At 39.6% G+C, this 24776-nt stretch overlaps 1 protein-coding gene across 14 annotated transcripts in view; it reads right to left on the bottom strand.

The window, feature by feature from the left end:
• The window catches only part of ABI3BP (ABI family member 3 binding protein), a 733533-nt gene that overhangs the window by 158358 nt on the left and 550399 nt on the right, over nucleotides 1-24776 (bottom strand). For 11 of the 14 annotated variants that reach the window (XM_073586187.1, XM_073586193.1, XM_073586189.1 and 8 more), the window contains 7 exons: nucleotides 24364-24435; nucleotides 23559-23621; nucleotides 23087-23155; nucleotides 18996-19073; nucleotides 5259-5348; nucleotides 4336-4425; nucleotides 3516-3605 (listed from right to left, as the gene is read on the bottom strand). In XM_073586187.1, coding sequence (XP_073442288.1) covers nucleotides 3516-3605; nucleotides 4336-4425; nucleotides 5259-5348; nucleotides 18996-19073; nucleotides 23087-23155; nucleotides 23559-23621; nucleotides 24364-24435 — 552 coding nt within the window. The remainder of the gene's footprint in view (nucleotides 1-3515; nucleotides 3606-4335; nucleotides 4426-5258; nucleotides 5349-18995; nucleotides 19074-23086; nucleotides 23156-23558; nucleotides 23622-24363; nucleotides 24436-24776) is intronic. The other 3 variants (XM_073586194.1, XM_073586199.1, XM_073586188.1) reach the window with 2 other exon arrangements.

The raw sequence follows: 24776 nt of genomic DNA, 5'->3' as shown, positions 1-24776 counted from the left end.
GGTACAGGGAGTGGATTGCTGAGGACTGGGGTAAAGTCATTTTCTCTGATGAATCCCCTTTTCGATTGTTTGGGACATCTGGAAAACGGCTTATTCGGAGAGGACCAGGTGAGCGCTACCACCAGTCTTGTCTCATGCCAACTGTCAAGCATGCTGAAACCATTCATGTGTGGGGTTGCTTCTCAGCCAAGGGAATGGGCTCTCTCTCAGTCTTGCCTAAAAACACAGCCATGAATAAAGAATGGTACCAGAATTTCCTCGAAAAGCAACTTCTCCCAACCGTCCAAGAGCAGTTTGGCGATCAACAATGCCTTTTTCAACATGATGGAGCACCTTGCCATAAAGCAAAGGTGATAACTAAATGGCTCAGGGAACAAAACATAGAGATTTTGGGACCATGGCCTGGAAACTCCCCAGATCTTAATCCCATTAAGAACTTGTGGTCAATCATCAAGAGACGGGTGGACAAACAAAAACCTTCAAATTCAGACAAAATAAAAGCATTGATTTAGCAAGAATGGACTGATATCAGTCAGGATTTGATCCAGAAGTTGATTGAGAGCATGCCAGGGAGAATTGCTGAGGTCCTGAAGAAGAAGGGTCAACACTGCAAATATTGACTTGCTGCATTAACTCATTCTAACTGTCAATATAACCTTTTGCTACTCATAATGATTGCAATTATATTTCTGTATGTGATAAAAACATCTGATAAAAACCAGAGGCCAGCAGATCATGTGAAAATATAATATTTGTGTCATTCTCAAAACTTTTGGCCATGACTGTAGTCTAATGCTGGTTTTTAACAACAATCCCTGTATATCCTTACCACTGTTAAGGACATGCTGGGAGATTAAGGTTCATGCGATAAAATTGTATATTTAGCTGACCTGACATTGCAATTGATTGCTGTACTAAGCTTGGTGCTGTATTCATGTACTAATGGTGATTGTGATTCTGCATTTATGTGCTGATGGTGGATCTGGTGATGTATTTATATACTGCAATTAGTTCTGATTCTGTACACATGCAGTAATCCACAACTTGATAGATACATGGCTATGTTAGTAAAGTATTGTGCCGTCTGACAAGTTAAAGCTTACTGTATTTGTGTTAGAAGGATTAATTATAAAACTAAGCACTCAGGCACACCAAATCCTAATAGTGTTTAATATACAGAATGTCAGAATTCGGCTCTGCTTGCCAGTTCCAGCACTCAACATATGACCACTCATATGCTATTTTTATATATATATATGTTCACATGCTAACTAGTTTCTCTTCCTGGTTCTCTCAATAAAGCAGAGGCTGTATTTTTTTTACTGAATATTGAGAGAATTAGGAAGAGCAGCTAGTTGGCACGTGACTGTAAATATGCTGAGTAAAAGCTGTGAACCATCAAATGAAGACTACTTGAACTGCTTAAGCTATGTATAGGAGAGGACACTAAACAGAATTTTTGCCCCGAGTGCAGTAAAACCTAGATTAAAAGTGTTGTGATGTATAAGCCTGAAATGTGAATGTATAATTGAGGTGGATACAGGGAGTAGTGGATGTCCTTCTAAAGGGGTATTCACAGAATTGCATTGGTGGATCAATGTGCTCTGTGCTTGAAATCAATGAGCTTTGAAATAATAAACATTTTTTTAAATAATCCATTAGTAATTTCTAACCCTTTCAAAAATTCCATCCGTGCTCTCTGTTTACCCTTTGTTTTAACTAGACACTTCCTCCAGTAGTACTTTACTCACAGGTTGAGCAGGTGTATTTTGCCTTTGTGTACTTCTATACATTAACTCTGTATGTCTACACCAGGGTTCCCCAACTCCAGTCCTCAAGGCCCACCAACAGATCATGTTTTCAGGATTTTCTTAGTATTGCTCAGGTGATAATTGCTTCACATGTGCAATACAAAGGAAATCCTGAAAACATGATCTGTTGGTGGGCCTTGAGGACCGGAGTTGAGGAACCCTGGTCTACACAGCAAAAAAGGAGACTGTGCAGAGGGGATACTGTACCTTTGCATTTCTGTATACAATAAGTGCTGCTCGGCTCCCCCTCCTATCTTCACACTGTATGACAACATGGCTCCTTCTTAAAGGTTCAGGGGATAGACAAATAGTTAACTTGCCCCCTTTAACTCTTTTATGTGCACAAGCAGAGTTGGAGACAAGCACAAGCTCTACTACTTAATGCATGTTACTGTTTGACACTTTCTGTTTAATCACAGACAACATTTATTTAAAATGTGTATGTAGTGTTAAAGGTATATCCTTCTATTTGGGAGGTAAGGAAGTGCCATCAGCCATGAGAAAACAGAGTGCTTCCGGGACCTGTAGTTTCTCAGTCAGTAATACTGGTCATGTGAGCCTAGCAGAAAGACCACCCTTTTTGTTCAGTGAAGAAACATGCATCAAAAGTAGAAACATAGGCCCTGATTCATCATAGTGATAACATCAGAATTCTTGTGGAAAACGCTTTGAAAAAATAGCTCCTTTTTGTCATTTTTACATCCATTTCAGTCAGCTCCACTAAAATGAGAGGAGTTGGGGTGGGTTAGGGCATAGCAATGCCCATTCATCTAAACCCTAATGAGTTGTATGCTACAAATATTACTCCAGTCCCAGAGAACTGTGGTGAGGAGCTCGGAGAATCATGCCACTTTTTAGATACGCCTAAATCATTAAGAGGCCTACACCTCTTAATGATACACCTCTTAATGAATCCGGCACATTTGACTAAAGCATGCTGTGTCATCAAGACCAGTGTGAACAACGCCACTCTTGATGAATCGGGGACATAGATCAAATACATATAAGGGTAGCAAAATAGTAGATTCGAATGGTCAGGTGGCTTTTTTATGTTAGGAATGTCACAAAAATGCCTCATTGTGGAATAACTCTTGTAAAGAGAAGTCTGTGAGCCCACACCTTTTAATTATTGGTCCCAAGAAGAACTTTCAACATTGTGCCACTTTGCATAAATCACCTTTTTTAATATCTTAGTTGCTACATGTTAGGGCTTGGTGTCCCAATTTTTGTTATTCTAAGTTCTATTAGTTTTATAGACCAAAGTTTCCAGTGGTTTCTTAGTCCCAGTCCATGTCATCCAATGTTTTCAACTGATCTAGAGACTATTCCAGTTCTATGCACTACCCACATATAGCATGATTCAGTTGATAATCCCTTTCTATGCTTGTCTAATAAAAAGTTTCTCCCACTTGAAAAGATATGACTCTAAGCGAAAAAAGTGAGATGGTCCTCTAATCTTCAGGTCCACTGTGCAGCTTCATAAGCTGCACATTCAGCATATCCATCCATGCGCATTATAGACTTTTTTTTACAAACACCCCTCTCATGAAGTCCATAGTTTTAATATGGACTACTGAGATTTTCTTCACAGCCATTGGTGAGATGTATAATTGTAGCTTCATACAAATCAGATTACTGAAAACATAACAAGTATCCAGACGATGCCATAATAGAGGTATCATAATCCGAACTTTATTTCTATACCTTGTTTTTCTGGTCTGCCTGTCACATTAGTAGTTGGAGGTTTTCTACGTATAGCCGTTGGTCTTACAGGAAGAAGTGGTGGTGAAGATACTGCAAGTGTAAAGAAAGTAGAAAAACTCAGTTTAGATCATATCTTTGCTTTAACTTCAATAATCACTTTATAACAGTTAGTAAAACATTACTGATTTACAGTATATCATGCTTTATATATACAGTACTGTGCATAAGATTTACGTCAAGGTGGAAGAAATGCTACAAAGTAAGAATACTTTCATTAATAAAAAAGTTAAAAGTTTATTTTTTTTATCAATTACCAAAATGTGAAGTGAATTAACAAAATAGAAAACTAAATTAAATCAATCTTTGGTGTGATCACCCTTTGCCGTCAATCTTCTAGGTATACCAGCAGTTTTTGAAGGAACTTAGAAGGGAGGTTGCTCCATCCATCTTACAGAACTTACCACAGATCTTAATTTGATTTTGATTTTCTTTTTATTTATTCATTCATTTACTCATTTTGTTAATTGAAAAAAAATAAACTCTTTACATTTCTATTTTTGAAAGCATTTTTACTTTGCAACATTTTTTCCACCTCTGGCTAAATCTTTTGCACAATGCTGTACTTTATGCATTACATTTCGGAGTACAAATGTCTGGCAGAACTAGACTTCCATTTTATGGGTCAATAAAATCATGTGACTACTTTATCTACTTTACACTTCAAGGAAAAGAAACATAGTTATAGTGTAGAATCTGAGATCTGACCACTACATCATAATATTTCAGAAGCGTCTAAAGGCATTAAAATTGTAGGCCATACCCGAAAACCCTGGTCTTCCTGTGACATTGCTAGGATGAATTCTTCTACGTATGGATGTTGGTCTTACAGGTGGAAGAGGGGGTGATGATACTTAAAAATAAAATACAAAAATATATAAATTGTTTTTTTCAGTTAATTTAAATTGATTTTGAATAGAACTTCAATACTAGATCAGAGGGTGGTCAGATGCTTGACAACTTTCACTCTTCAAATTCATAACAAGCCGTGCAGTTCCTTACACCACAAATCTTATTCCAGTCCCCAACTGTAGTAAGATTTGTGGCAAGGCGCACATGGGGGCATATGCCACTTCTGCAACTCGGTGGATTCATTAAGAGGCATGAGCTTACAGCATGCCTCCTCATCAAAACGACCTGAAAAATACATATGGCCCCATTTCATCAAGACAAGCTTTTTTTATGAGTAGGCGTGCTGGAGTCATAGGACCCCAATTCAACAAGAAGGGCATGCTTTAGAAAAGTGGCATGTGCCTTGCCACAAATATTACTGCAGTCAGGTACTGTTTTGAGCTGTGTTATATAAGGAACATCACTGCTCATAATGAATTTGACCAGTGGGGGATGCCCCACTCTGCCCAACCCAAGCTCTGCCCACTTTGTCGGAGCTGGGCAAAAATGGCATGAGACCTCCAGAAGCCACAAAATTTTAGCACAGGCTTGTATTACGTCAAGATGTTGCAAGAATTCTGGCATGCAAGCATTGATGAATGGGGCCTTTGAGTCCATGGATTACAAGCATGTAATTCAAGGAAAATGCTTACTTCGACAAGTTTTCTACTGCAATAAACTCTATTATCAGCAACTTTATTTTAAAAACAGGATTTCTTTGTGAAATAATTTTTAATGGCTGGAAGAGCTATGGTCAGACAATTTGGTAAGACACTTAAGAATTATCTTACTTACCAGAAAAGGTTCTCTTTCCAGTGCTGTTTGTTTCCATTGAAATATTTCTTCTAACACCAAGAATCTTTGCATTATCATGTATCTTTCCACCTGAAAAGCAATGATAAAATTACCTTGAATGTACACTGTTAAGAAATAATCATAAGCACAAAACACAAATATAAATGTGACTGTCGCTGCAGATTCATAACATAATGCAGCACACTATTTTTTGTGCACATAACATACAGTTTCCAAAATCTCAGCTACTTGTCAATACCACAAGGGGGCAAATCTTTATACATCAACTAATCAAGGAAATAGGAGCCAGATACAGATGTAAAAATGCAGAGTTCCTGTGGTAGCAAGTTATTGTTTAGTTAACTTTTTTCAGATGATGATTTCCTGTAGAAAAAAAGGACATTATGTACAATTTAACCACTATCTACTTTGACCTTTTTTTTTTTCCATATTGTGTACGCCAGAGGTATACAACCTGTAGCCCTCACTGTCATTCTTTTCAGCCTCCAGCTAAGACCCCAGCAGCTTGTTCAGCTCAGAAATACGTGGAAGCTGTATCTTATTGATGCAGAAAATGGAGGGTGGTCATTACATAGCAGTTCTGTTCTTTTCAATATGTAGATTGTCTTCTGGACACCATTATTTGATACTTTGCTGCAAAAACATCTAAGGTTGTATAACACTTAACCTGTCATTAAAGATATTATTGAAAAATCAAAATGTGATTACATCAGTTAATTATGTAACAATTTGCATTATTCTTGACTCCTTAAATCTATACACTCTTCAATATTTTCTTTAATGGTCGTCATCAGAAATACTTTATTGATTCCTGCTATGTGAATCACAGGCAGCATGAAACAAGGACAGGCTCTCTTAGTGCATCTACAGTCCTGATCAAAATGTTGGACACATTTCCTTGCAATAGTTTTCATTCTTCTTATTGGAATATTGTAGATTCAAACTGAAGGCAACAAAATCACAAAGGAACACACATGGAAACAAGGAGTAAAGAAACGTGCAAAACAAACTAGAATACCTGTTAAATAATAGATTACTAAAAGTAGACTTTTTTTACTCTGATAACTGCTTTAAGCTGGAGTCACACATAGCGACTTACCAGCGATCCCGACAACGATATCAAGGTGTCAGGATCGCTGGTAAGTCGCTATGTGATCGCTGGTGAGCTGTCACACAGACAGCTTCACCAGCGATCAGCAGGCCGAGGTGAGGAGCGAGCCCGGGAGCAGAGGACAAATGTGCCTGCTGTTCCAGTCCTCCACCAGCAGAGGGCGCACCTGCATCCCCAGCCTCTGCTGGCGATGTCCTGCTGCCTCCTGGTCCCCAGCGTGCGGTGGCGGCAGGGACACACTCCGCGGGCTCCTGGTCCCCAGCGTGAGACGGCGGCGGCACCTGTAACTCGCTGGTAACTAACGTACACATCAGGTATCCAAGGGACGCACGTCCCTTGGATACCCGATGTGCACGTTAGTTACCAGCTGATCGCTGGTCTCCCGCCTGTCACACCGATGCGTGCTGGCCAGCGGGAGATCAGCGACGAAAAAAATGTCCAGAGGTTTCTTGTAGAAATCAGCGCTAGCGAGATCGCTATGTGTGACGGGGCCCTTACACCACCTTGGCACTCTTAGCTGCTTTTCAGTCTCCTGGAATCACTTCCAATAAACAGGAATGCCTCAAGTAGAAGTCATTTGTCTAATAAACATCCTTCAGAAAGTGCTTGCGAGTCTATCAGGTGTGTTCTGTAGAGGCAGTACTGGTGCACAGTGCCATACAGTGCTAAGCACTATTCCGCAAATGTTCAAAGCTGTAATATTGCAATTACCACTCAACTGAGTAAGGTTCACATTGCGTTATGGCAGTCCGTTTAACTTATTGCGTTACAAAGTGGCATTAACGCGATGTAACGCATCCGTTAACGCACCCATAGACTGCCATAACCGAGCGCATCGCTAACGCATGTCATAATCGGCATGCGTTAACGATGTGCCGTCATGCTGTGACGGAACCTCGGACTGCCATAACACTACGTGAACCTGGCCTAAAGAGAATCGTCAGTCTATTATTATTTTAATACATGAAGGTCAATTAAAGGAAATTGCAGCCGCCTGCGACTGTTAACTTGTTAAATGCTGCTATCAATTTCTGACCGAGGCATTTAACATGCGCTGGCAAAGTGCACATCATTCCATGTGCGCATCAGTGCATCTGTGACGTGATCGTGTGCCCCATTGGTAGCCATGACACCTGGGGACCCGAGTTCGTGTCATTACGATACTCCTGTGAAAGCTAGTGTTTAAGTGGCGTTTATAAGAAATTGTGATTTTCACTATGCATAGTAGTTACATAGCAATAAATGCAGTAAAAAGTAAAAAAAAAAAAAAATATGAAAAGAACCACCAAAGTTAAAATCACCTCCCTTTTTCAAAAAAAATAAAACAATAAGAAAAAATTAAAATACACATATTTTGTATTGCTCCATTAGTAAAAGTCTGATCTATCGAGGTGATCAAAACATCAAATTTATACCAAAATGGTACCAAGAAAGACATCAACTCGGGGTACAAAAAATAAGCCATCACCCAGGTCTATGTCCCAAAAACGAAAAACGTTACGGGTCTCAAAAAATGGTGGCAAAAGCTAATTTTTTTTTTTTTTACAAATTTTTCACCTCTTTAATAAAAAGAAAAAGATATGTTTGGTATCTGAGAGACTGAGAGGAGACTTAATAGCTGTCTACAAATATCTCAAGGGCTGTCACATTGTAGAAGGATCATTTTTATTCTCATTTGACAAGGAAAGACTAGGAGCAATGGGATGAAACTGAATGGGAGGAGACACAGATTAGATATTAGAAAAAACGTTTTGACAGTTAGAGTGATCAATGAGTGGAAGAGGCTGCTACGAGAAGTGGTGAGTTCTCCTTCAATGGAAGTCTTCAAATAGAGGCTGGACAGACATCTGTCTGGGATGATTTAGTGAATCCTACATTGAGCAGGGAGTTGGTCCAGATGACCTAGGAGGTCCCTTCCAACTCTACCATTCTATGATTCTATGGTATACACGTATGCGCAATCGTACTGACCTGGAAAATCATACTGCCTGGTCAGCTTTACTGTATAGTGCACATGTAAAACAAAAAAAACAATTGTGGAATTGCACTTTTTTTGCAATTTCAACATATTTCAATTTTTTTTCATGCTTGTCAGTGCACCACTTGATAAAATGAATGGTGTCTTTCGTATGAACAACTTTTCCCACAAAAAACAAGTCCTCATATGGCTAGAAAAATAAAAAAGCTATGGTTCTTGGAAGACAGGAAGTAAAAAAGGAAAATGGAAATGGGTTAAGTTACCATAGTGACAATAGTTTATATCACACCAACATAACTAACCTAGATGTAAACTGTGAGAATGAGAGTGAGTAGATCCCATTTGATCAAGCACGTTTCTCACACTTCCTTCTTAATACAAAGTGTGACATTGTATCTGATGAATCTAATTTTTCCAGTGCAGAAATCAGAAATGATTAGAAATAAGTATGTGTGTTACATCATCGTTGTTATGTAACTACACAATCCAACTGAAGCCTGATATTTCCTTTGTATGTTATATTTATATAATACCGCCACCGCATTTTTTGGTTTTGTTGGAAATAACATTGGGTCCTGTGGTGTAAAGTTGAGCGCTGCAGAAAACCTTTGAGTATTGAGGAATCTCATGCAATATTGAAGCTAAAGATTTACAGTTCCAACTTTATTTTCTATCTTGAAGCTAAAAGCTCTTGGAATTTATGAAGAGTCCCTGGGTCTCAGACATTTCAGCTCCAATTATACTGAGAGCTGATTATTTTACAGAGGATCTTATCAAGAAAAGTGATTTACCATATGAAAACACTTAACGGTTCTTTTTGGGGTGTTTGTGTACAAAGCACATAGTTTCTGTGTTTTTACATATTTTCATGCCTTGCTAGATCTAGTATTTTTTCTAAGTTCCTCTAATTTACTTAATTAAATTAATTACAGAGTATATACTATTCTTTTATCTGGAACCTATACAATCATGCTTAGTTGTAATGGAAAATATAAATGATATAATAATCCTTAGTTATTTTATCTATGTCATAATTCCTCCAAGAAACTCTAATTGAGTTCATAGCAATTGTTTCTGACATAATTGTAGATTAGCTCCCTGATAAATCTCATTAAGACTACTAATCAAAGTGATCACAGTGCTGTCAATATTTGTTAAAGTAAAGCCCCCTTCACACATAGCGATCTCGCCGCCGCGGCGCTTAGAAACCCGATGTGTACCTTGGTTACCAGCTCCCTGCACCAGCGCGCTGGTAACTAAGGTACATAGTGGGTAACTAAGTGACGTGTGTCGCTTGTTACCCGCGTGTCGCTGTCCTGATTGCCGGTGAAGCTGCCTGGTGAGTCGCTATGTGTGACGGGGCCCTAAGGTGTAGGGATCTGTTAGCCAGAGATATGAATTTAAGCAACTTTAGGCACTTGATAAAAGTGTCTGTAAAATGAAAGGACCTAATTTGAGAGATTTGTACAGAGCCTCTTCTCCCTCATCCTATAAATTTATATATATCCTGGTAAATATGCCCCTCATCTCCGCCTCATCCTGGTACATATATCCCTTTTCCTGGTATATTGGTATAAATATCCTGGTATACGTGTCCCTTATCCTGAGCCGCATCCTGATATAAATATCCCAATATCCCACATCCTTGTATATATGTACTTTATCCTAGGTCCATTCCTGGTATATATGTCCCTTACCCTGGGCCCCATCCTGATATATATATATATATATATATATACATATAGTGACAGAGTCAATGGCACAGTGTATGAAGGGAGGAAGGGAACATGTTTCGAGCACACTACGCGCTGAGAGGGTTAATTTAAATTTAGACATTGACTGGTTTTATGTGAGCACCCATAGAGTGGGAGGGTGCTCACCGTATCTCCTTCTGCAGAGCCATCACCGGCATGTGTACCAGCAGGACCTGCGGTGATGTCACGATCATGTGATCATCACATGGTTAAATACCTGGACATGAAAGACAGCTTGTATGGTGTCTTGGGAGAGGTGGAACTCCTACTTGGCTCCAGGAGGAGCTAAGGATGCTGTGTGTGTTACCTGCAGTGAATCAACCCCTCACAATATATATACAATGGGTACGAAAAGTATTCAGACCCCTTTAAATTTTTCACTCTTTGTTTCAATGCAGCCATTTGGTAAATTCAAAAAAGTTATTTTTTTCTCATTAATGTACACTCTGCACCTCACCTTGACTGAAAAAAGCAGAAATGTAGAAATTTTTGCAAATTTGTTAAAAAAGAAAAACTGAAATATCACATGGTCATAGGTATTTAGACCCTTTGCTCAGTATTGCCTAGAAATACCCTTTTGAGCTAGTACAGCCATGAGTCTTCTTAGGAATGATGCAACGAGTTTTTCACACCTGGATTTGGGGATTCTCTGCCATTCTTCTTTGCAGATCCTTTCCAGTTCCGTCAGGTTGGATGGTGAACGTTGGTGGACAGCTATTTTCAGGTCTCTCCAGAGATGCTCAATTGGGTTTAGGTCAGTGCTCTGCCTGGGCCAGTCAAGAATGGTCACAGAGTTGGTCTGAAGCCACTTGTTTGTTATTTTAGCTGTGTGCTTAGGGTCATTGTCTTGTTGGAAGGTGAACCTTCGGCCAAGTCTGAGGTCCAGAGAACTCTGGAAGAGGTTTTCATCCAGGATATCTCTGTACTTGGCCGCATTCATGTTTCCTTCAATGGCAACCAGTCATCCTGTCCCTGCAGCTGAAAAACACCCCCATAGCATGATGCTGCCACCATCATGTTTTACTGTTGGGATTGTATAGGGCTGATGATGAGCAGTGCCTGTCTTTCTCCAAACATATCGCTTAGAATTATCACCAAAAAAGTCTATCTTTGTCTCATCAGACCAGAGAATCTTATTTCTCATAGTCTGGGAGTCCTTCATGTGTTCTTTTTAGCAAAATCTATGCGGGCTTTCATATGTCTTGCACTGAAGAGAGGCTTCCGTCGGACCACTCTGCCATAAAGGCCCGACTGATGGAGGGCTGAAGTGATAGTTGACTTTGTGGAACTTTCTCCCATATCCCTACTGCATCTATCAAGCTCAGCCACAGTGATCTTGGGGTTCTTCTTTACCTCTCTCACCAAGGCTCCTCTCCCATGACTGCTCAGTTTGGCTGGATGGCCAGGTCTAGGAAGACTTCTGGTGGTCCCAAATCGTCTTCCGTTTAAGGATTATGGAGGCCACTGTGCTCTTGGGAACCTTGAGTACTGCAGAAATTCTTTTGTAACCTTGGCCAGATCTGTGCCTTGCCACAATTCTGTCTCTGAGCTCCTTGGCCAGTTCCTTTGACCTCATGATTCTCATTAGGCCTGACATGCACTGTGAGCTGTGAGGTCTTATACAGACAGGTGTGTACCTTTCCAAATCAAGTCCTATTAGTTTAATGAAACACCGCTGGACTCCAATGAAGGAATAGAACCATCTCAAAGAGAATCACAAGGAAATGGACAGCATGTGACTTAAATATGAGTGGCTGAGCAAAGGGTCTGAATGCTTATGACCATGTGATATTTCGGTTTTTCTTTTTAATAAATTTGCAAACATTTCTGCATTTCTATTTTTTTAAGTCAAGATGGGGTGCAGAGTGTATATTAATGAGAAGAAAATGAACTTTTTTGAATTTACCAAATGGCTGCAATAGAACAAAGAGTGGAAAAATTAAAGGGGTCTGAATACTTTCCGTACCCACTGTATATCCCATCCTGGTATGTGTCCCAGATCTTGGGCCCCATCCTGAGATATATATACACTCACTGGCCACTTTATTAGGTACACCTGTCCAACTGTGTGTTAAGACTTAATTTCTAATCAGCCAATCACATGGCGGCAACTCAGTGCATTTAGGCATGTAGACATGGTCAAGACAATCTCCTGCAGTTCAAACCGAGCATCAGTATGGGGAAGAAAGGTGATTTGAGTGCCTTTGAACGTGACATGATTGTTGGTGCCAGAAGGGCTGGTCTGAGAATTTCAGAAACTGCTGATCTACTGGGATTTTCACGCACAACCATCTCTAGGGTTTACAGAGAATGGTCCGAAAAAGAAAAAAAATCCAGTGAGCGGCAGTTCTGTGGCCGGAAATGCCATGTTGATGCCAGAGGTCAGAGGAGAATGGGCAGACTGGTTCGAGCTGATAGAAAGGCAACAGTGACTCAAATTGCCACCCGTTACAACCAAGGTAGGCAGAAGAGCATCTCTGAACGCACAGTGCATCGAACTTTGAGGCAGATGGGCTACAGCAGCAGAAGACCACACTGGGTACCACTCCTCTCAGCTAAGAACAGGAAACTGAGGCTACAATTTGCACAAGCTCATCGAAATTGGACAGTAGAAGATTGGAAAAACGTTGCCTGGTCTGATGAGTCTCGATTTCTGCTGCGACATTCGGATGGTAGGGTCAGAATTTGGCGTAAACAACATGAAAGCATGGATCCATCCTGCCTTGTATCAACGGTTCAGGCTGGTGGTGGTGGTGTCATGGTGTGGGGAATTTTTTCTGGGCACTCTTTGGGCCCCTTGGTACCAATTGAGCATCGTTGCAACGCCACAGCCTACCTGAGTATTGTTGCTGACCATGTCCATCCCTTTATGACCACAATGTACCCAACATCTGATGGCTACTTTCAGCAGGATAATGCGCCATGTCATAAAGCTCGAATCATCTCAGATTGGTTTCTTGAACATGACAATGAGTTTACTGTACTCAAATGGCCTCCTCAGTCACCAGATCTCAATCCAATAGAGCATCTTTGGGATGTGGTGGAACGGGAGATTCGCATCAGGGATGTGCAGCCGACAAATCTGCGCCAACTGTGTGATGCCATCATGTCAATATGGTCCAAAATCTCTGAGGAATGCTTCCAGCACCTTGTTGAATCTCTGCCACGAAGAATTGAGGCAGTTCTGAAGGCAAAAGGGGGTCCAACCCCTTACTAGCATGGTGTACCTAATAAAGTGGCCAGTGAGTGTATATATATATATATATACACCCCATCCTGGTATCTGTCACTTATCCTGGTAAATGTTCCCCGTTCTTGCTGCTGTTCTTTAATGGATAGAAAAAAATAAACCACTAAACTAATCTTCTGTCTGCTCCCTCACCGCGCGGTGTCTTCTCTGTAGCCGGAAGCTGACTTTACTGTGCAAGCGACGGGAGCGCATGATGTCACTGCCATATGCTTCCTGTAACATGCACATTGACTTCAGCTGTTGGCCTCTGTTTGGCTGGTGGCGTGTATTGCCACTCAAGGACCCAACGAATCTGTGTGCTGCAATACACTCCAGCTGAAGGTGTGTCCGAGTACACACATTCAGTAGAAGTTTGTGCTGATGTTGGCGGACCCCTCACCCTCACGGGCCCAGTGGTGGTGGTGACCTCTGCTACCTCTGTAGTTATGCTACTGCTGGGCACTATTCTGCCTCTATGATGTTCATGAGCCCTAATACGACATATTAAGAGGGGTAATTCTGATTGAACAAATTTTTAAAATTAAGGCATTGAAGACAACAGAGCACTGAAAATAGTAATAGTACATGCATCTTTTCAACATTTTGTTTTTGCAGTTGACTTGTGGGCTATTTTCCGTTTTTGTGCTTTTGTTTTTTCACCCCTTTCTTCAAAGAGAACTTTATATTTTTCCATTGACATAGCCATATGAGGAGTTGTTTTTTTGTAGAATGACTTTTGTAGTTTTGAATTTTACCATTTGATATATGGGAAAACTGTAAACAGTATTTTAACTGTGGTGAAAATGAAAAAAATACTTGAACTGCTGTGAAATTGCAAAAAAAAATAATCACAATTATGCACTTGTTCTTTGGTTGTTTTTTTTTCCAGAGCTCATTGTGTGGTAAAAATGAGGTGGCATTAGGATGCTCCAGGTAAGTATGATTATGGTGATACCAAATTTGTATAGTTATTTTTATCTAAGCCGTAAAAAAAGTGGACATTTATTAAAAAATATTTGCCTCTTGTAACACTTTAATTTTTACTTTGATGGAGCTGTGTGAGGGCTTGACTTTTGCGTGATGAGCTGCCATTTTTATTCATACCATTTTAGTGCAGATACAATATTTTGATGGCTTCTTATTGCATTTTTTTGCACAGTTGTGGTGACTGAAAAGCTCAAATTCTGGTGTTTTAGTTTATTTTTTTCCTCTTTATAGTGTTCATTGATTGGGTTAATTGTATATTTTGATAGATCAGACCTTTACAGATACAGCAATACTAAATATGTTTACTTTTTAATTTCAATATTTTTAATGGGATAAGCCAGCATAATACCCAGGAATCTCACACTGGACATGCCATTATGTTCAATATTGGGAAGAGGTTAAGGCACTCATACACCTTTAATATCTGTCAGGTACACAATCATCTTTCTGGTCATGACCCTCCTGCCAACCTGTTGGTGGATAGTCAGGAGGCTTCTATGCACATTAAATAGTTGGCCATCCTTACCAAAAAAAGGTTGGTTCTGCCAACTTTGCTTTTAGGGGTATGGGTGCCCTAAGGCTCTAATAGAAGTCATACTCCATTGAACAATGCAATGTTTTAGTCTGTTTCCATGAATTTATAGATTTTGACACATCTTGGCACACACATAAGATGTATATGTAATTCAATTATAGCATTTGATCCAATCTTTTTAGACTTGGATTTTCATGTGATCTTCTCATCAGAGTGCAGTAAGATAGTGAATACTGCAGAGAGGACATGAACCAGCTGCCTGTGATCAGTGGTGCACAAAACATACTGTGAAAGGGTTTTCAGTGATATAATAACATCTTTATGTCAACAAAGATTAAAGCTAGACAGAAATATTAAATAGCATTTATGATAGTTAAGAAAGTTATTTTGGTAGAGTCTTGGCAGGAAATGTGATACATACATTATCCAGGCTATTATAAATCATTTTTACACAACCTATATTATGTTATATTACACAAATTGCCTGTGTTTTTATAATCCGGGTTCAGCAATGTAAAATGGTGTTTTGCTGACAAAATAAAAGTTCTTCTTCTAATAAAAGCAAACTCTTCAGGTTTTAAAATGCAACTATATTTCCTGTTTTTAATATAAAATACAGCAAATTTTTGGCAGGAATATGTTGGGAACGAGAAGTAGAAAGAGTTAAATTCGCTCCCCTTGTCTACTGCTGTATTTAGACTTGTTAATCAAGGCAGTTAAACCACTGCTGATTGGCTACTTGTAAGCCAACTGGCAGGTGTTTAATAACTGGTTTACACAGGATGACCACACTTCCATGCTTAAAGGATGATCATTAAAGGGAACCTGTCACCAGTTTTTTCACTTAAGGGCCTGTCACACTAAGCGATATCGCTAGCAATATCGCTATAACATCACTGGTTTTGTGATGTAGCAGCGATATTGCTAGCGATATCGCTATGTCTGATGCTTACCTCCGACCGGCTCCCCGCTGGCTATCGCTGATCGTGCGAGAACATCCTAGGCCGTTTCTCGTCGTCAACTTCCTGCTGGGCTTCCTGTGGCGCCGACGAGCGACACGTGGACGCGGGCGGGAGGACGTCAGGATCGCCTTGTCTGACAGGTAAGTAGCGACCCCCGACCCCTGCTATGTCGCTGGTGAGATCTGCCTGTGTGGCAGCTCACTAGCGACCACTTAGCAATGCATCAGCGATCCTGACCGCGTCATATCGCTGGTCGGGATCGCTGGTGCATCGCTAAGTGTGACAGTTACTCACGAAAGTATGCCCATCACCTTTAAGATAAAGAATGAGGATCATGCAATCCTTTCCTATCCTCAGACTTGCCCCTTCATGTCTTTGAAAAGTGCTTTATACCTGCATGTAAATTGCGCTGTCTGGTCCAATGGGTGTTTACAAATTGTGATCAATGCCTCATCTCTTCAAATGCTGCCCTGGTCCCTTCATACACAGCCTCTTCTAACTGCATGCAAGTGGATGATGTCTTTCCTTCATTCATGTAGTGCCCGAAGCAGGCATTTGAAATCACACAGGCCCATGCTGTGCCTGTCCCCAAGCACCAGATGGGAATATATTACTAATATTACCCTGGATGGGGAAAGCAAGATTTACTACAAAACAAATATTTCTAATGATACCCATGGCCTGTGACGGAGTCAGCGACTTTGTGCTCCGTCAAAGCTCTTAACAGTATGGGTGTCTTGAGAACACAAATTCTGCTAACAATGTAGCAGAAATGGTAGCCCATGACCAGACAAGCCCTTCTGGCATTTGCCAGAATTGCCAGATGGCCAGTCTGGCCCGAAGTCTCGCTCCTGTACAGTGGAATCAGACAGCTGCGCTGGCGAGCCTCGCTGTGCCCTATTGAACAGCCAGTGATTCCACTGTGCAGACGCGAGACTTCTGGTACTACGTGGATGACAGAGAGATATCATCCACTTACATGAAGTTAGAAAAGGCGGCGATGATCACGATCTGTAAACACCCATTGGACCGCATAATTTACATGCAGCGCAGGACAAACAATAAACAATTTTTCTGAGGTATGCAGGGTCACAGGGGCACATCTGCAGATATAAATAGGCTGCAGGATCTTAAAGGTGATCAGCATGGTTTATAAGCAACAAAACTGGTGAAAGGTTTCATTTAATACAATCATTCTGTGCGCATAGAATATCATTTTTTCAGTTACTCATCTGTTTACATAGGATGATGTGCTGCAGAGAACAATGGCTTTAGTTTGCTGAAAAATCATCTCACCTGACAAACAAGCATTTTGCTCATTTGTTGGGTGATTGTTGGCCTGTTTAGGCCGGCTGATAAAAAGGAAACATGCATTTCAAGGAACGCTCATTCTTAATTGTCAATGTGTCTAAATGGGGCCTAGCTTTCACTTGTATGAAGAAGCAAGGGTATAATAGTGATCCTGGTTTATAGTCCATGAAAGTTCATAGATAAAGATGTAATGTACATTATGAGTGTCAACTGTAGCTTGATTTATTTTCCAACAATCACTAGAGTTTGCAAGTACAATGTGCAAACTTTGACTTAAGTGATTTGTAAGATTACTAATTAGCAAGTTATCTGACTAGCAAATACAACAGATAGCAATTGACTGAATGATGATTCAGCTGATCATTTTTCTGACAGCTATCTCCTCCAACTCCCCTACACATAGGAGCACTCATTTCAGCTTAGTGCTCCTGGGTTCTCAATGAGAAAGACAGGGCCTCTGACTCCCCTGATGGCAGAAAAGGATCATGGACACGCCAGATAGTTCTTTCCCCTGACATGTATAAGGAGAGCAGGAAGCGAAGCCCACATACATATTAGGATGTCAACTGATCCTGACTGATCCTGCTGTTATCAGCCGTTTCGGCTGACCTTAGGATAACGTGTATGGTAGCATTAAGAATTATACAGTGTGGATTTAGGTAAAATGTACAGTACTAAGTATCGATTTGCATATAAGCATTGATTTATCAAAGCATTTACAGAGGAATGGAAGAATATTCAGAATTGAGAGTCCTCAGTGGTTGATACCTTTTAATGGCTAACTGAAAAGATGGTACCAAATTGCAAGCTTTCCAGACTACTCAGTTCTCTTCATCAGGCTACACTAAAGCCCCCGTTACACACTGCGATATCGCTAGCAATATCGCTGTAAAGTCACCGATTTTGTGAAGTTGTAGAGATATTGCTAGCGATATCGCTGCATGTGATACTTACCTCCGACCGGCTCCCCCGCTGGTAATCGCTGATCGCGCGAGAAGCTGCTGGATCATTTCTCGTCGGTCACTTCCTGCGGCGCTTCCTGCTGTGACGACGAGCGACGCGTGGAGCCGGGCGGGAGGACGCAGGATCGCCGCGTCTGACAGGTAAGTAGCGATCCCCGTCCCCAGCGATGTCGCTGGTGAGATCTGCCTGAGTGGCAGCTCACTAGCGACCACCCAGCGATGCACCAGCGATCCTGACTGCGTCATATCGCTAGTCGGGATCGCTGGTGCATCGCTAGGTGTAACGGTACCCTAATACAACATCTGAAGAATGAATTTAAACTTTTGACAGCTCAGTGGGGGTGACTCCTGCTCTTTGAATTCATGATGAATGGCAGTATTCACCAAATCATAAATCTTACTCATCCATGGAAAATGAAAAAAAATTAAATCAACTGAAGGTCATTTTTCAAGGTATCTTCAACAGAATGTAGTTTAATATACATATATTTACGTATGTCAAAATTTAATGTGACACCTCCAGAACACAGTAAACTGAATAATAAAAATACCCATTAAAATTCTACTAATTATGGAAAACTACAAAAAGGTTTTAACTTTAAAGGGGTATTCCCATCTCCAAGATCCTATCCCAATATGTAGAGGTGTAATAATAATAATTTCAGCAAATACCTCCAATTAGAAATGTAGTATAGTTTTTCTGATTCACTATGTCTTTCCTTGGATTTCCAACCCATTTCCTGTAATCTTATACAGTGTATGTCAGGAAAAGGCTTTCAAAACCCTTTAAAAACTCTTTAAAAATAATTAACCAATTCAGCTGTCTATGGCAGAATCTCCCATGTCTTACAGTACAGAATCTCTTTCTATTATGATAGATAAATTACCTGGTACAGTGCCAGGCAGCCAGTTGAACTCCCCAGTAGGTCTTGATCTTATTGGTCCCTGAGTTGTTCCATTATATGCTGAAGGAGAAACAGTAAAGAAAGAGCTTCTTGAGTTTCAGATTTTTTGTACGTGTGGCCATTTCTTAGTCCATTTAGCATCTAGCCCATTTTAAATTTAAATGACTTGGCCACCTTTCACGGCAGTTTTTTTAGACTTAATTGCATGTATTTCGATCTAAAAATTGCATTTCATTAAAAATTTTGCACCATTTTGCTTTTACAGACTTTTTGTTTTCTTGCACATTCAATTTCAATGTAGGTTGTGGCTATAAATCAGCTGGAAGGAGCTCATAAAAGACAGATAAAAAAAATGTTCCTGTAGGACCTGTCAGAATGAACTCACTAAGGGTATGTGCCCATGATCAGTAATCGGCAGCGCTTTGGACGCAACACATGTCTGCTCCGTCCAAAGTGTTGCCGACTTTTGAACGCAGGTGATTCAGCATGTGTTCATTGAACTGTATGGAATTACCGCGTCCCATTACATTGTACGGTTGACTTTATTTTGTGGAGACAAGCTGTGGTCGGTAAAGATGCGCCCCATGTGCGTCTACGCAGGGAAAATGGAGGTATCCCTATGCTGTAACATCTGGTCGCTGCGAGTTGGACCCTGCAAATGTACGCAGGGTCGTACCCACAGCGTTTACAGACTGTGGGAACATACCCCAATGGATTCTTAGGTAAAGAGGTTGGACAATTTCTTTTGTTAGTGCAGCTTTCTTCACAAACTGACCGGCACTTCTGTCCATACAATGGCAGCTGGAGAGCTGGAGGATGAGGATTTGACCAAACCTGTCCTCAGCCTCCTCCAATAGAAAAGCAGCTTTCCTTTCGGATGTGTTTTACAATTGGAGGAGGCTGATGGACCTGTCTGCTCACAAAACCTTCCACCTCAGATGATTTTCAGGCCAAAACACTTGCTGATAAGTAAAAATGAAAATAGTCTCTGAAGGTGGACAACTCCTTTAAAGTTTGCAAAAGGTTTTGATTTTACCTCTTCTATTTTTTCAGCTATGTCTATTATTTTTTACTTTGCCATCTGAGGCCTTGTTTCAACAAGTTGAAGATTTTCAAGGCATTAGATACATATAGATACATTTTAAACTGTAAAAATATTTATATTTCAATGATGGAATTTTGCACATAATGATGGAATTTTGCACACAAAAAGCATTTATACTGTTGGTTTATTTTATTTTTTTTTACATTAACTGTAATTTACATATATTTGTAATGGAAGATGAATATTTCAATATTCTTTTAAATTGTCCCTTAGCTTTTATTAAATAATAGTTTCCTATATGTAAGCAAAATTTAATAACATTTATAGTGAATTTATATGTATTCACTGGTATATGTATTTGTCTGGAGATTTTTGTTGGGCCCCCGGCTGTCAAGATGAAAACAAGACCCCATAACACCAATACTGATGCTGTGACACACAAGCACCCTTCATTTATCAGCACTGTGATAAGCATTTTATGTGTAAACAAAGCCTCAATCAAGGACATTGCTGCCCTTACTGGTGTATGGGGCCTGATGAGCAGAAGGAAAGAGGGGGGCACAGGATCAGGATTTGGCCGATTCAGCAACTGAACTTGCATCCATTCAGCCAAAATCCATTGCCCGTGCAGGAAGACAACGGTTTCCTGCACAGCAATAGCTAACAGCCTCTAGTCAATTAGAAGCCGGCAGCTGAGGTTGGCAAACATGTCGCTGGCGTATGATGTCACTGCCATGGACAATCCCATTAATGGCCATTACATCAAATTATTGATTGTTAGGCCCTAGTCATGTAGAGTATACTCCAGCAAAACTGAGTCCACTCATGATAAATCTTCTGCAAATTTCTTCGTATTTAATTATATAATAATCTTTCAAACACTAATTGGTCTTAAAGGGGTCCTAGATTGATTAAACAAGGGTTGTACAGTAGTGGACAACAACTTTAATGATGTATAGTTTAAAATATCATGGGAACAATTTTTGGCTTCCTTCAGACAATGCTTTGTATAACTGAAGTTCTATTGAAGGGGAATGGACTAAAACAATTTGATAGAGAACAACCAAACAATCAGACAACCCTATGTCAGCAGCCCTAAACATACAGAACCTATATTAAGTCTTTACAGTTAACGAGTGAAATAGTTTTGATGATACAAGGGTACGTGCAAGCTATCAAATTATCTAATTTGTTATTATTGGGTTAGCTTTCACTCCATGGCTTTGACTTGAAATCTATCTTGTTTAGAATCTTCTAAATCACAGACAATTACAGAATGTTTTTCGTAAGCACACACAAAAAAAATCTGAAAATGTGCCACATTATTTCAGAAGTAATCTATTTCCTAATGAAAAACCTTATGAGGTGCAGATGCTTGAAATTAATTTTAAGTGCATAAATATGTGATTAAAGAGTCAAGTTTATGACATTTACCCCTAAGTTTACTGTGAATACTGATATAAATCTCTGTGTTTTGGATGTCCTCTTTTTATATCTTCCATAAAGCTCATGAAGCTCAATAAAATACTTGCTATGCTTTGTTCTTGTCATACGTGCCAGAGGTTCACTCTAAAGCTTCAGTTACAGATTCTGTAGCATTTTATGAAAATTACATCACATGCAAAATGGACTTATATTGGGGGTTCATTAGGCACCATGAGTATCCATGATGGATCTGGCACTACATTATGATTAAAGTTAGTAAGAGAAATTGCATCATAACTGAAAACTGAGCAGTGTTTTTGTGCATACTAAGAATATATGTATCTCTTAAAATATACAAGCCTTAGCATAATTAATCCAGTGCATTGTAAAAATAACCTTAAAGGAGCTGCATTTTTAAGTAACTATTCAGAATAAGCTGTGTGACAATGGTAAAAACACTATTTCTGGCCAATACAAGAACTGTATCGTGCACTTTCCTACATGCTTTATCTCTAATTTTCAATCCACTGGAAGCTGGGTGAGCGTCTGTGATCAATGCCATATAGAGCACAGCACACATAGAGGAATTCCTGCTTGTCATTCCCTATTTAGCACACAGAGACAATATACAACAGCGTGGAGAAAATTATACAGCAGTCCTAAGCTGTCTGGATGTGAGTGAGCGCTGGAGTGGCAAACATGATTTGTTAGAAACCTAACCACTCTCCCTCTGCTTGTTTTCTCTCCCTGATCCTCTCTCCCGCTCTCCATAGAGTATAGCAGTCTGACTTTTCTGAGACAGATTTGAGCTGTTTATTTCAAAGTGGATGGTTCAGGAGACATGGGAAGGGACAAAGGTGTCTGATATTCAGGGAAGGAAGTTGACTTCGCTCATATTATTTATTCAAAGTTTGTTGAAGTTTGCAAAACAGCTTATTAAAGTGGGGTACAGGGGGCCTACATTAAAACTTAAAGTCAGTGGTAAATTATCTCTTTCTGCAATGGGCTGAAATGCACAATTTATGACACAGTTATTAAAAAGCTATATACACACATATATATATATTTACACATACACCGCTCAAAAAAATAAAGGGAACACTATTCCATTTGCAACAGGCTGTTTGTGTTCCCCTTATTTGTTTGCGCAGTATATATATATATATATATATATATATATATATATAGTGCAGTAGTTTTCCCCTAAAGAGAAACTTTTTGAAAATAGATATAAGCTGCAGTCATTGTGGGTGGGGGTCATAGTGTCTCACGTTGACATTGAAAACACTAAACAGGCATGAGAGTAGTTTTTATGCATAGTGGAAGCTAGTTTCTAATTTTGCACTGCATTTTTTAATCTAATTGTTTGTCCATCAAAAGCCCGAAGGCATTGTTTGAATGAAAGAGTAATAACAAAGATTCCGATTGGAAAAACTTGGCTGGAGAATTTTACAGCACAATTTACACCTCCAGTTTCTAAGAGGATGGCTTGAGATTCGGGTAACTGCTGAAAAATAATAATTTTAAGAGTCTTAGGAAAAGAATAAAAATAATTACAGTATGAATAAATAGAAAACTGTTACATAACATGAAACAAAATTACCCGGAGGTCTAGTCCGTGGTCTGAATGACGTTTTGGGCCTTGAAGAGCTATGCTGCAATCGGTATGGTACTGAAAACAGAAAGACAATTTCCAATTACTGACAATAGAGTTCAGTTAGAGATGCTGTGATGAGTCCTTTTTTGGCCATGCAGTTCATTGTAGCAAGATTGCACTGAGGATGGAATGTTGCTTCTGAAATGGAAATGTATGTTTAATGGTAAAAGAAAAAAGGATGGTTTTATTATTTTCCAGGATGGTTGTGAGAAATGACAGCATGCTGAGATCTCAACATAAAAGCAGGATGATGATGGAATAAAGAATTTTGGTGAATACAGCAATACATATATTTTAACCAAAGAATGGATGAATGTTTCAAATATGACTATGTAGCATGTCAGCTATGTATAATGGAGGCAAACGACCGTATTACAAGAGAAATAAGCCATTCACAAAAGGATGTATCTGCTGTTACCCAATGTAGTCCCTTGATTCACATGTGAAGGTTTAGGAGTGTCCTTGGGTGTTCCTGTGGACGCTGTTAAGAAATAATTTTAGGTTCTAAACATCAAGGTACACCTGTAATTATGAAAAGCCTCTGAAAAATTGCACAGTGCTCTCAGGGCATGGTTGCATGTAACACATTTGTTGTATAACATTCTGGAACAAAAAATGTATTAATTGCATGTGAATAAGGTTGTTTATCCACTATATGCACTGATGAGAAGGGCGAATACACAAGTCTGTGAAATCGGATTACGCGGAGATCACTAAACCTGGCTTGACTGGTAGGTCCCCAGACCTGAGCTAACTGCCTCACATATAGGATATATCATCTAAATTGGTCTGGCCCGGTATTGTGATCCAAGCCATGCCACTTTTCATGGACATCTGAATTCGGACTTACTAGAGGCAGGCGATTATTGCATTCCTTGAACAGGGTAGACACCACACCCAAGAAATATCTTAATTTATAGTGAAGTCTGTTTTTAGAAGATATAAATGCTTTTTTCATTTTAATGTCATGACCATAGATCGATGGACAGAATATTTTATGTACTACTACCCGGTTTTGGAGAATGTTTACTCAAGAGATCAACATAATAATTACCCCTTTTTTTGTATTTTCATTAAGTTTTTTTACTTATTATATCAGTTTCTGACTTTTTTTTTTACACATTCTCAAAAATGGCTGAAAATTTGCAATCCCAGATTGTGGGCCTTTAACAGTGATGAAGCTATTGAGAAGAGATGAAATAAAAAAAATATAAATGCATTACCAGGTTCTGCATGAATCCGAGGGGTTGGTTTGGGTTTTTTGGTGGTTGGTGTTGAAACCTTTTGAGTTGGCACTGTAAAAAACCCAATTAGAGGTCTGTTTGACTGCTGAAAGCAATGTTTGTCTACTAGAGTTGTAAATCAGAGAATGAACAGCACACATCAGTGCTACAATTTTGTTATACTATCCATGATCACAGGGGATTAACACAGAGATGGAATATATTAATGATGAAGTGTTAGTACATGATATACTTCAATTAGCTTTAGTTATGAAAACTAAGTCCAGAGTTATGTAAATTCTGTGCCTAAAGAGTTCACTTTCATAACAGAGAAGTGTTAAGTAAAGTTATGACACTTCGTTCTTCTGTGATTATATAAGCACATCAGGATTTCAAATAAAAAGTCGGATTAT

Source organism: Dendrobates tinctorius, unplaced genomic scaffold (genome assembly GCF_039654945.1).
Source record: "Dendrobates tinctorius isolate UK_male_01 unplaced genomic scaffold, ASM3965494v1 ptg000091l, whole genome shotgun sequence".
Taxonomy (NCBI): domain Eukaryota; kingdom Metazoa; phylum Chordata; class Amphibia; order Anura; family Dendrobatidae; genus Dendrobates; species Dendrobates tinctorius.
Note: the sequence above shows the minus strand (reverse complement) of the source record. Positions and strands in the feature narration are given on the sequence as shown.